The sequence below is a fragment of the Sarcophilus harrisii genome, chromosome 6, assembly GCF_902635505.1.
Source record: "Sarcophilus harrisii chromosome 6, mSarHar1.11, whole genome shotgun sequence".
Taxonomy (NCBI): Eukaryota; Metazoa; Chordata; class Mammalia; order Dasyuromorphia; family Dasyuridae; genus Sarcophilus; species Sarcophilus harrisii.
The window spans coordinates 152,985,088-152,998,729 of NC_045431.1; the positions used below are offsets into that span (position 1 = coordinate 152,985,088).

The 13,642-nt window shown below is 37.5% G+C and overlaps 1 protein-coding gene across 1 annotated transcript in view; it reads right to left on the minus strand.

Annotated features, from left to right (window-relative positions):
• Positions 1 to 13,429, minus strand: part of BMP3 (bone morphogenetic protein 3) — a 35,283-nt gene extending 21,854 nt beyond the window's left edge. Inside the window, exon 1 of the mRNA XM_031941907.1 lies at positions 12,510 to 13,429. Coding sequence (XP_031797767.1) covers positions 12,510 to 12,825 — 316 coding nt within the window. The 5' untranslated portion in view covers positions 12,826 to 13,429. The remainder of the gene's footprint in view (positions 1 to 12,509) is intronic.
• Positions 13,430 to 13,642: the final 213 nt, after the last annotated feature.

Genomic DNA, 13,642 nt, shown 5'->3' on the forward strand with positions numbered 1-13,642 from the left:
CAATATCAGGAAAACTATTACCATTATTGACCATATCAATAACAAAACCAGCAGAAATCATATGGTAATCTCGATAGATGCAGAAAAAGTTGTTTTTGACAAAATACAGAAGCATTACTGTTAAAAACACTAAAGAGCATAGGGGTAAAGGAAGCTTTCCTTAAAAGAATAAGTAATATTTGTCTAAAACCAACAGCAAGTATTATTTGTAATGGAGAGAGAAGCTGGACCCATTCCCAATAAAATCAGAGGTGAAACAAGGATGCCCATTATCACCACTATTATTCAATATTGTACTAGAAATGTTGGTACTAGCAATAAGAAAAGAAAAAGAAATTAAAGGAATTAGAATAGGCAATGAAGAAATAAAAGTATCATTCTTTGTGGATGATATGATGATATACTTAGAGAATTCTAAAAAATCATCCAAAAACCTCCTGGAAACAATTAATAGCTTTAGCAGAGTTGAAGAACATAAAATAAACCCACACAAATCATCAGCATTTCTATATATTACTGACAAAGCCCATCAGCAAGATTTAGAAAGAGAAATTCCATTTAAAAACAACTGTAGACAAAAAATACTTGGGGGTCTAACTGCCAAGACAAACCCAAGAATTATATGAACACAATTACAAAACACTTCTCACACAAATAAAGTCATATCTAAACAATTGAAAAAAATCAATTGCTTATGGGTAGGCTAAGCTAAATATAATAAAATGACAGTTCTGGCTAGATTGATCTATTTTTTCAATGCCATACCAATCAAACTGCAAAAAAATTCATCTGGAAGAACAGTATGTCAAGAATATCAAGGGAATTAATGAAAAAATAAAATAAAATAAAGGATGGTAGCTTATCAGTAGCAAACCTAAAATTAAAATTATAAAGCAGTAGTCATCAAATCATTTAATGCTGGCTAAGAAAGAGTAGTAGATCAAATAATCAACACCTACAGTAATCTAATATTTGATTAGGGATAAACTCTAGTTTTGGAATAAGAACACTAACTACTGGAAAAACTAGAAAATATGTCAAAAACTCATCATAGACCTACATCTCACACCCCATACCAAAATAAGGTTAAAATGGGTACATAATTTACAGTGTTTCTGATAAAGGTCTCATTTCTAAACTATATAAAGAACTGTGCCAAATTTGTAAGAATACAAGTCATTCTCCAATTGATAAATGGTCAAGATATGAAGACAATTTTCAGATGATGAAATTAAAGCTATCCATAGTTATATGAAAGAATGCTCTAAATCACTATTAATTAGAGAAATGTAAATTAAAACAACTCTGAGCTACCTTATACCTCTAAGATTGGCTGAGATGACAGGAAAAGATGATGATAAATGTTGGAATGGGGGAAAATTGGGAAACTAATACATTGTGGGTAGAGTTGTCAAATGTTCCAACCATTCTGGAGAGCGATTTGAAACTATGCCCAAAGAGCTATAAAACTATATCCTTTGACCCAGCAGTGCCATTATTGCATCTGTATCCCAAGGAAATCATAAAAGAATGAAAAGGATCTACATGTGCAAAAATGTTTGGAGTAGCTCTTTTTGTGATAGCAAAGAATTGGAAAATGAGTAGATGCCTGTAAGTTAGGGAATGGATGAACAAGTTGTGCTATTTTAAGATAATAGAATTTGATTATTCTATAAAAAATCATGAACAAGCTGATTATAGAAAGACCTTGAAAGATTTACATGAACTGATGCTGAGTGAAACAAGCAGAACCAGGAATACGTGGTATACAATAACAGCAAGAAAGTGTAATGATCCACTATGAAAGATTTGATTCTTCTCAGTGTTTTAGTGATTCAAGACAATTCCAAAAGACTTTGGATAGAAAATTCATCCAGAAAAAGAACAAAGGAGATTGAATGTAAATCAACACATGCTATATTCACTTCTTTTTTTTTTGTTTTTTTTTCCCCTCTCTCCCATTGTTTTTTCCTTTTGCTCTGATTTTTCTCTCCTAACATGATTCATAAAGTAATGTGTACTAAAAATACATAAATTTGCTAGAAAAAAGTAAGTTTAATATCAAATAAATCTAATATCTTGGCAACTGATCTTATCACTTCCTGGAAAACAGACAGCAGTGTCAGATTTTATATTCTTGGTCTCAAAGAACTGTAGCAACTGCAATTGTGAAATTAAAAGATACTCTTTGGAAAGAAAGCTGTGGCAATCCAGATAGCATACTAAAATGCAGAAACATCATCACCTTGCACAAAGGTATCTATAAGTCAAAACTATGGGTTTTCCAGTAGCAATGTATGGCTGTGAAACTTGGATTGTAAGGAAAGCTGAGAGCCACAGAATCAATGCTTTTGAATTGTGGTGTTGGAGAAGACTTTTGAGAGTCTGTTGGACAAAAAGGAGATCAAATCAGTCAAAAGCTTAATTCTATGGCTATATGGCTATATGGCTTATCTTATGATAAGACTCATTGGAAAAGTCCCTGATACTGGGAGAGATTGAAGGGAAAAGGAAATAATAGGACCAGGTCTGGAATTGGAGGACAAGGGAGATGGCTTAATGATTATTATCTTTCAGGCTTTTAGGCACCGCTCAGGATAACACCAAAATGCCCTGTGACTAAAGAGAAGTAAATACTTAAAGAACAAGCTAATGAATTACAAGAAGTAAAACAAGGGAATTCTATAATAGGATACTTTAATGCTTACTTTTCTAGCCTAAGAAAATTTAACAAAGAAATGTTAAATATTTGTATAAAATTTCAAAATCACTGACTGAAAATTTAAGAGTATAAATATTTCTTAGCTTTGCATGGCATCTTTATAAAATTAAGCACATACTAGAGCACAAAAAAATCTCATTAACAAATATGGAAAAGCAGAAATATTAAAAACATTCTTTAGTGAACTCAAATTACAATTATAAAAGGACAATGGAAAAAAGTATATAAACTTAAATGGAAATCAAATAGCTAATACTGCAGAATATGTGGGTCAAAGAGCAAGTAAAAAACCCCATTGTGTAATTTCATTTAGAAACTGAGAACACTGAGAAATCATATTAAAACTTTTGGAATGGACCTAAAGCAGTCAATAGAGGGGTAGAGAGGTGTGTGTGTGTGTGTGTATGTGTGTGTGTGTGTGTTTACATCTCTAAATAGATATCAACAAAACAGAAAAACAGATCAATGAATTGAATAAGAAACTAAAAGAAAATCTAGAAAAGCCACATATAAAGCTCTAAATGAAAAGTTGGAAATTCTGACAATCAGGAAAGATCAACAAAATTGAAAACAAAAATAAAAGCATTGATTTAACACATAAAAGTAGTAACATTACAAACTAATAAAACAGACAAACCATAAGCTAATTTGATTTTTAAAAAAGAATGGAAAACCAAAGCAAAAAAAGAAAAGGAAATAAAAGAAATCACTAGAAATTATTTTGCTCAATTATTTTATCAAGAAGGCAAGAAGCATTAATAAGCATTTGCTATGTGCCAGACATCGTTCCAAGAATTAAAGATACAAAATCAGCCAAAAGATAAACAGCTCCTACTCTCAAGGAATTTATATTCTAATGGAAGAAGACCACACACAAAAGGGACCTAACTGAAAATTGAGATGTGAGAGAGAAATGGAGAAAATCAAATGCACAGCATGGATGAGAATGACAATTGGCTGGCCCTCCCCAAATAGAAGCCCTGAAAGGGATTCACCAATGAGAAAAAGGAACTGGCATTGTGGAAATCTATTCTAGGATAATGAGACTTCAGGTGCCAAAGGAAATCCCAGGTGAGTCTACAACTGAGGCATAGTAGTGAAGTCTAGAAAGACACACAGCTGGAGCAGATTGAAGACTGGCCAATTTGGACAAAAATAGTTATTGGCCAAACAAGGGATAGAGATGATCTTGAGTAATAAAATGGATCATTTCGATCACATGAAAGTGAATAGTTTTTTGCTTCAAATCACTAATGATAGAAATACACATTTAAACAACCCTGAAATTTATCATTCACACATCAGATAAAAAAAGATACAAAAGAATAAAATGGAAATGATCAGAGGAGCACTAGATGGATAATTAAACAGATATATTGTTGACAGAGGAGTAAATTTGTCCAAATCATTCTAGGAAACAATTTGAAATTCTACCCAGAAAGTCACTAAATCCAATTACCTATGGATGTCTCTACTATGCAGATACTCAAAAGGAATCAGACGAAGAGAAAAGATCCATAGAGTTCAGAATATTCTTAACAGCATTAGCTGAACTCTCTTTAAAGAAAAAAACAAACCCCAAAATCAAAACCAAAAACAACTTTAAAATTTTTTTCTACGTGAATGAATAAATGAATAAATCACTAAATTCTTAAATGATTACTATGTGCAAAGGCCTATTTTAAGCACTGAGGAGACAAACAGAAGAGAAAGGCGATTTCACTTTCTAATGGGGTAGACAAGATAAACAGGTTTCAGCAGTTGCAAAGCAGATGGAAATGTCTTTTATTTAATGTCATTTCCATTGGCGAAATCATTAGTAAGACCTTTTTTTTTTTTTTTTTTTTTAACAGTTCTTGAAGTTAAACCATTTGACAGTCCTGAGGACTTTGGTGACAAGAACTTTATTTTCTCAGTCTTCTGGAACTCTACCTGTAGGAGCAGTTGCCAGGTTACATCTCCATAGGGGCTGCTTTCCAGAATGATGGTTGAGGGCAGGGGAACAAAGTATTCCTATTTTCAAGTTCAGGATCCTGCCTCTTTCTATCAGGATCTGAGGAGAAATAGTGGTACCTCTCCCAGGCTTTTGTGCACATGTGGCTTCTAGTGGCAGTTAGTCTCCAAGTATTGCTAATAGTGATGAGAATAGTGGGTCTCTACGGTGATTTCTCCCCTCCATGATAGTTTTGAGGGTTAGGGTGGAAACTGATCTGGTGTTTGAAGGATATTGCTATTCTCATTTATCTTGGATTAAGGTTTCTTGGGCTGTCTCAATCAAGATCTGAGGGAAGATGGTGATCAAGGTTGTGGTGGCAAAGGTGGGTCAGCTTGTCTAGCTCATTCTGCTCCTCTCTCCCATCTATACTGGTATTTCAGCTTGTCTGGTTGCTTGCCCTGTGAATGGCAGCTGTTTAGAATTTGGTAGATGCCCGTCCCGTCTCTGCAGGAGCCAAATGATGGCTATGAAGGCTGGACCAGAAGCAGGAATGCTACATTTATATGGGATGTATCTTGGGGGATGGGTGAGGAAAGGGTCATATTGAGGAATTTAGGTGGTATAAAACTAAAACTATCAATAAAAAATTTAAAACCTGATGTCACCCACAAAGATTAAAAGATATGTTGCAAGAGACATTCTTATGCATAGATATGATGGAAACATTCCATTATCATACCATGTGCTTACATTTATAGGGGACATAACAGCATTTTTATAGACTGCCATATGTATTTAAGGGATGAAAAAGGACAGCCACAAGGGCAATTTAGTTATAAAGTCATTTACTATAGTTTAGATCTGATATCATGATGCATTTGCCCCACAGGGGTCAAGACTGTATCATTATTTCCACGATAAAAATTCTGTATTCATGGATTCAGAACACAACCATCCAAATTCATTCTGGATTGAACTTGGCATACCCTGGGAATATTTTTATTAGGGCAAAATGTCTTTCCACTGTCTCACCACCCAAATAAAGATATACTATTTTTTAACATATGAGTATTACAATTACAAGAGAATTTGGTGTTGAAAAATATTAACTTCACAAAAACATATCCAAATGTAAAATTTTTGAAAAGTAAACTTAAGGTGAATTTTTCTTTTATAAAAATGTTGAACTAAACTCTTGCTATGTTTGATGTCTTAGTATATTCCTACACAGGAAAGAATCAAGGGATTATCATTTTCTAATTTTTATTTCAGTATCCAGGAAATTTTTTTTTTATATACTATTTCTCCACATTAGAGTTTCTAATTCCCTATGCTAAAGCTTAAGAATTTGTCCTGGGTTTTCTATGTAGTTTTCATTATCCATATTTTTTCTTAAATAAAAAATAAATAAAAATAAAAAAAATAAAGACAGTCTGATTTTATTAAATGGGTCTTGCATTAAAATATTGCACAGCAATAATATTAGTTTTAAAAGTGATTTTATTTTATCCTGTTTTATATTTTTAGCTTATTTTATCTCTAATGAACTTTTTTTTGAAGAAGCAAATAGTAAGTTTAATAAATTTCAAAATATCAATCAATCCCATACATTTCAAGTAAAAGGAGGGTACTTTCCCACAAATCTGTAAGAGCTTCTCTGAACTTAAGTTCAGAAAAGGATTCTAGGATATGAAATCATGGAGGTTCCTCTCATCATAGGATCATAAATTTAGAGCTGAGACCTGAAAGTATATCTAGTCCAATCTCCTCAATTTAACTGGGAGGAACTAATACCCAGACAGGGAAAGTCACACAATTAGTAAGTAGCAGATTCGAAATCTGAACTGAGGTTAGGCTATGTTGTCTCTATAACTTTGTTGTTGTTCTTCAGTCCAATTCTTCATGCTTCCATTTGGGGTTTTCTTGACAAAGATACTAGAGTAGTTTGCCATTTCTTTCTCCAACTCATTATATAAATGAGGAAACTGAGGTAAACAGGATTAAGTGACACACAATAAGTAAGTGTCTGAAGCCAGATTTGAATTCAGGAAGATGAATTTTTCTGGCTCTAAGCCCAGAACTCTATCCACTGCATCACTTTGCTACTGCCTAGTTCAAATCTTATAGGAACAATATACTCAGTTTAAGAAAAGAATGAAATATTCCTTGTTTTCTGAGACATAATATTAGGAAATTCACTATGAATTTTGCATATCCATGTTCTTTCCAATTCAAGAACATCTGAGACTGATATGGGAGGGGGTTTTAAAGATGAATTTCAGAACAATAGTCTACCAATGGATCTGTGGAGCTTCAGGACCCCACATACTCCTGTCTCCATACCAGTGCTTGGAAAAGTTTGAATACTATTCAAGTCCTTACAAAAATGTATTCACTAAAATGTTTTAATCTTAAGAACTTATTGTAATTATAAAGTTGATTTTAAATTTTCTTAAGTGGAATTTCAATTTTAGAAATCTCTTCTATTGGGTCCATGGCCCATCTCACTTCCTAAGCATATCTATGATACAAAGCTAAACATAAATTATTTATGCATCATTGATGTTTATTTTTTTCATTAGCATGGATAACAAAACTTTATATTATCTTTAAAAAACTCAGTTTGTAAAAGATCTTGACGATAGAGTAAATACTTTATTAAGGAGGCAATCATTTTATTCTTTTTGCCATCCCTCTCCAAATATCCTAGTTTCCTTTAAGTGTAAATATCAAATAATTGAAATAAAGTTCATATGTAGCCTACTTTTCTGAGGTCGGAAAATTCAAAGTAATTAGCTTTTGAGCCAAATTCTAATCTATCACACCATAATTCTTTCTTAGTGTTTTGGGGATTTTTTTTTTTTTTTTACAGGAATTGCTTCTATTAGTGTGATCTTCCACCTCTTGATTCCCTGTTATCGCTCTTTGTCTCTTTGTCCACTCATTCATGACCAGAAATATAGGAAAGCTACAATGTTGTTATTCTTTTTTTCCCCTGAGGCAATTGGGGTTAAATGACTTGCCCAGCTAGTAAGTGTTAAGTATCTGAGAGCAGATTTGAACTCGAATCCTCCTGACTTCAGGGCTGGTACTCTATCCCCTGTGCCACCTAGCTGCCCCTAGTGTTGTTATTCTTAAATTGAGAAGATTCATGTGTGGGTTCACGTGCTCACTTGTATTTCATAGGAGGCAGTGGGGGGCAATGGATAGTCATATGGCCTCAGAGTCAGGAAAATTTGCATCAGGCATCCAGACTTCTGACATATACTGGCTTTCTGACCTTGGCAAATCATGTAATTTCTCAGTGACCCAGCCAATGAGCTAAAACTCTTAAATAGCTGAACAAATGCTGATTTGTATTGATAAAGGGAAATGCCTCATAATGAATTTCCTCTTTCAATGAAAGGAGGGTGCTGTTAAAACAAAATAAAACAACCTAACTCTAAAATTTAGAGGATGTTTTTAAAAGGCTCTATTGCCCACTGAAGTAAACCTCCATTTTCAAAAAAACTACTTGTAGAAATTTAAGCAGTTCCTTATAAGAACACTTTAGAAAGTTTGTAGTAATAATTAAGAAAAGACAGTACTAACTATGGGAATGGTTATAATTAGCAAAGAAAGAAGACAATCCTAATGTGCTGTTTTATTTTTTATTAAAAGGTTAAAAAGGACAATTTTTTAAACAATAGCTAAAAATAAAAATTCATCACATACCCTTCATTCCATCCTCCCAACCTGTGACATGTGACCATGGTTTTTATGGAATTGAATATTGCTGCCATTAATAACTTAATAAATAATTTCTTGCCAAAGGAAAGATAAAACCTAATAGGTTGAATTGTTTTTATAAATGCTTTCCTATCTCAGGAACTTATAAGCACTGCAAATTTATGACTTTGGCAAACCAAATGAATGGCATCAATGAAGGAAGCAGAGAAAAGAGGTTAGTGAAAAGTATATTTAGGATGAATGCCACCTACCAGCAAGTAATAATTTAAGTATAAAGTAATCAAAAAGAGACCACGAGGAGCTGGTTTTCAACCAAAGACATTATTATAGGTTTAGAACAATAAATAATGTTAATCAATAGTTCGGCCTGAACTTTTAATATAGTCTGAAGAGTTCCACATGCCCCGAGACCATATAAGCTAGAATTATAAAGAAATTCCAATTTGTTAATCCATACAGCTTTCATCAGCCTTACCAGAATAGATGCCATAAGGAGGAATAGGGAGAGCAAAACGTAATGTAGCTTAGAGCCAAAGACTCTCAGTGAAACTGGAATGCTTTCTCTGTGGCTTCTAGGTGAAACTTTCCCATCAAGGTTTTTTAACAACTGAATACCTAAACATCTTTGGATCAAATCCAGGATAAGCCACCTTTCTAGGAGGTGCTCATGGGATGAAATAATAATTGGGGTTGTTAATATTTATGCTAGAAAAATTCGAGGTTTTTTAATGTATTAACCCATTTCCTTGGTTCTTGGGTTCATCTGCCCAATGTTTATAGTTTTTTTCTTAACTTGGGTGGTGGGAAAGAAAGAGGGCCCTTTCACTATGGTGAGGGGTCCCTTTACAGACTTTAGGCCAAATGAAGGACCATTGGCCTTTGGGGCATTGCTATTCCCAAGGTCCTTGGGTTGTATCCCAGAATATCTCCATTGGAGCATGAGCGGAGATAGATAGTAGTTGAAATGATGGAGGTACTTTAACTTGCCTAGCACATGATCCTTCCTTTTCTCTCTCTCAGGGTGCCTATGAATTTGCTCTTGAGTGAAATACTTCATCTTCCAAAAGTCTACATAATTCATAGTTGGAATTGTTACTGAAAGCTCAGAACAAATTGTGGAAGATCTGTTTCTTGGGTAGGACTGATGAAAATCAAACCAAATCTACAGTTTGGGCTCTTTTAAATAAAGTGAAATTAAAAGCTGGTGCTTTAAGATTAAGATTCTTGCAGCTGATTAACTATGGATTTTTTCTCCACTGTTTCACATTGTAGCTTTTTAATGTTTTAAAACACCAAATGTTCATAGTGAATATTAAAAATGAGATATTAAAAACTGTATTTGAAAAATTGAAGTTCTGTAACCGAAAAAAATCAGATTTTTGAAATATGTGTATTTTTGTTGAGAAAAAATACTATTAGATCAAAGAAGATTCAAGTTAGCAGTCTAGAAACCAAATACAAAACTCTACTTATTGGTCTTAATTCCAGCCTAATCCATTATTATCTTGGGAAACAATGCTCATGGAGGAGAGTGCATGCTAGCACACTCTCTCCTCAGCAATCACAGCTCATAAAGACTAAGAAAATAAATTTGCTACTCACATACTTGGCACTGTTAAATGACTCAACATTAGAACAGATATGCTTGTCAGTAGAAATGACATTAATGAAGACACATTACTATCTGCTTTGCTGCTGCACCCTAAGGATCATGTAAGATCTTTTCATCTGAAAAGTGCAAACCTATGTATTGTCTCTCCCATTTAATACAAACTCCTTGAGAATAGGGATTGTTTTACTTTTTCTCTTCACATTCCTGACATTGAGCAAAGTGATTTGTATGTTGTAAGTGCTTAATAAATCTTTTATCATTTGTTCACTCTTCATTCATTTATAAATTTCACAAAAAAACAGATTCTGCAAACTATTGAAGCCATTCCCTGGGAGTAAAATCACATGTGTTCAGCGATGGTATGTCACTCTTTCAATCAACTGGGGACCAGGATTTAGTTATTTCTTTCTGTAGGGCAGCTTCCTAAGAGATTTGGAGCCAAAATGGTAGGTAATACCTACAAAGCAAGCACATCAGATCTCTGTTGTTGAAAAACTGGATGCTGTATATGAATGAAGACATTAATTTTCCTGGTCTCTCCAACCTCCCCCTTACTCCTCCTGCTTCAGCTTATGTAATTCATCAGCAACATTAATTTTTTAAAATGTCTAAATGATATCTATTCTCTCCAGTTATTAACACTTATTGATAGTAACTAACCAGATTACCATCTAGTAACAGACATGAGTTGTCATCAACATCCCATTCTTTTATGCTAATCTGAGTAGAGTTGGAATCAGAAAACTTAGAATTGGATCAGTATGATTCAACCATTTAGTTCACCTGAATTTGTGTGACTTCATCTTTTTGGTAAAATTAAGCAGTTGGCCTGGATGATCTTCAAAGCATATGATATTCCAGTTTCCTCATCTTGACCCCACTCCAATTTAACTGTTCTCAACACTTCACATAACTGGAAACTAGCCGGTGTGGTTGACTTTTGGGGAAGTTTGATCACTCAGATTAGGGAATGGTCTATTCTACAGCAAAATGGATGTGGTTCTCTGAGTCTTTGCTGACTCTTCACAGATCATTCTTATATAATACTCTGCTGAAAAATAAATCTGCTTTAGCTCAGACTGTAGCTCAAGAGTTTCATACTGACAACATAATTCATATTTACTGTAAATGTCATCATGCCTTAAACCCCAAAATGCATTTCCAAAGTCCAACTCAGGACTTTCCTTGATGACTTTTTTTTCAGGACTTAGGCATATCAGAGCTCTGGGAATCACTGCCTAGTAATTTTGACATAAATAGTGAGGTGATACAGATGGCTGGAGCATCTTAACGATTCACAGTTAACTAGATTTACAGTTGAAGATTTATAGTTAAATTTACCTTTATCACACACACACACATTTACCACAATGGACAATTGTATCCTCAAAGCTTACAGGCATAGACATCATCCAGAAATCTATCTCCCAAACTGTTTATATTAACAATAAATTATATATTTCTTGGCAGGGCCAGGAAATAATCTCTTAAGCAATAAATTTCAGTCTAAAATAATTTGTGTTGAAAGATAGGATGAACAACTTTTTTTTTTTTTTTTTCTGCAAAAACTGAAGAGTTCACAAACACTGCTACCCATTCCCAACTCTAGGATACAGCTACAAATTCTCAGAAAAAAAAACAAAAAACAAAAAACAAAATCTTTCTCCATCTATGATAAAGTTCCGGTTATTTTAAACAAACCAGTTATCAGATGGTTATTTCCCCCAACCAAGGAGCCACCACATTTGATGTAGCGTTGCACCACATGCAGAAGTACTGGAAGTTGGAAAAAAAGCATTTTTAAGTGGAGCAAAGAGGACTGTGGGTGTGGAGCCCTGCCTAAACTTACTCAGTTGACCCACAGGATAATTTTGCTGAACTTTCCCCCTTTTCTTTTTTTATTAATACTTTATTACAATACTTTATTATGGTTAATTTGCCATGTGTGAGGGGGAGGTCATATTAAGGAAAGCAAATGGCAAAAGCAAAGTAGATCTTAAAAGAAAAGATGCTGCAAGGGAAAGAAGTGCATTCTGAGCCAGATTTCTAATTTGGGTGTAGACGCTCAGCGGCACCTGCCTCCCCACAGGCACCAAGTTAACATCAGCTTGAGGAGCTTTAACAGAAAGAATAGGGAATTGTAAGAGTAACAGCATCTAAAGGTGCTTCTGGCCTTTGCGTCCCTGACCCTCTTACCCTCTCCCCCTCAACGTTTCTCTTCCTTTTCCACAGTCTCGTTCCACTTCTCTCTTACCCCCCTACCCACGCCAGACACGTATCTCCGACATCCTCGGCGCCCACCCTCCCTACTTCTTGGCAAGTCTTGCCTGAGTCCAGTTCTTCTTCCCTCTGACCGCCTCACGCAGTCGGTCCAGAGTTGACAGAGCACCTGGCCAAACAGAGGAAAGGGGTGCGGGCGAAGTGGAGACGATGGGAGACGCACACACACACACACACACGCACACACACCGCACGGACTGCCCCGGGGGAGGGGGTGGAAGGCGACTCACCTGCTCCCCGGGCTCGGAAGCTGCGAACCGTGTTGCCCTCCGGGAGGGATACGTGGCGAGGGTGTCTGGGCTTGCGGGGCGCCCCGGGCAGGGGAGGACCCCCTCCGCTGTATTTGTCATAGAGGCGCAGCATATGCTCGGCCACCTGATCCCTAGGCTCTCTGTCTGGTGTGGGGCTCCTGCCGGCGCCTCGGGCAGGCTGTACCGGGGCCGCCCCGGGGGGCCCCTGCGGGGGCTGCTGAGAGCGCTCCCAGCGCCCCGCGCTAGCGCAGCTCCAGCCGAACCACAGGTAGAGTAGGCACCGGAGTCGGGCCATCCTCCTGCCGCGGTGCTGCCCTCCGGGAGCGTTGGGCTGTTCCTCAGGGGCGGTCCGGGAGGCGCCCGCTTTGGAGGGCAAGGGCAGCGGGGCGGGCTGCGGGCTCGCGCGCTGGAGCCGGGGAAGCTTGGGTAGACCCCGACACCAGGGAAGAGGAGAGCGGGGCCCCTTTAGTGCGCCGTAGCAAGGAGAAGAGAGGGCTCAGGTCAGCGCTTGCTCGAGGGCTGTCTCGGAGAGCCGCTGGCGGAGAAACGGGCGGGAGCCGTCGGCGGAGAAACGGGCGGGAGCCGTCAGGGAAGGCGAGGGCTCCGGTGCGCTGCGGGGAAAGCCTGGAAGGCGAGGCGGGACGCGGGCACCCGACGGGCTTCAGGGCGGGGGGCGTCTGCGGCTTTCCGGAGCTATTCTTACCATCCCCTTCTGCCCCGGCTCTTGGGGAGGCGGGCAGGGGTGGGGAGATTAGCTGCTGGGGGCGGAGGGGCAGGAGAAACACGGCGGCGTGGGCACTGCCTTCTGTTCTTTCTCCCTGAAGCTGCTCTTCCGAGAGGCATTTGCAGAGCCCGGGCTCAGCCGCTCCAAGTTGTGTATGTGTATGCGAGTGCGTGTGTGCGTGTGTACATGTGTGTGTGTGCATGTGCGTGTGTGTGTGTGTCTGCTCTCTGCACTGATCTGTGCAATCAGCAGCCAATGGCTCATTCCCAACGCGGACACCGCTGGCGGCTGCCCGAGAGGCAGAGAGAAGGGGAAACTCACCAGAGCGGGAAGGGGGGAGAAAGCTGGGGACGGAGGAGAGTAGGAAGAGGCAAGGAGAGAAAGCGGA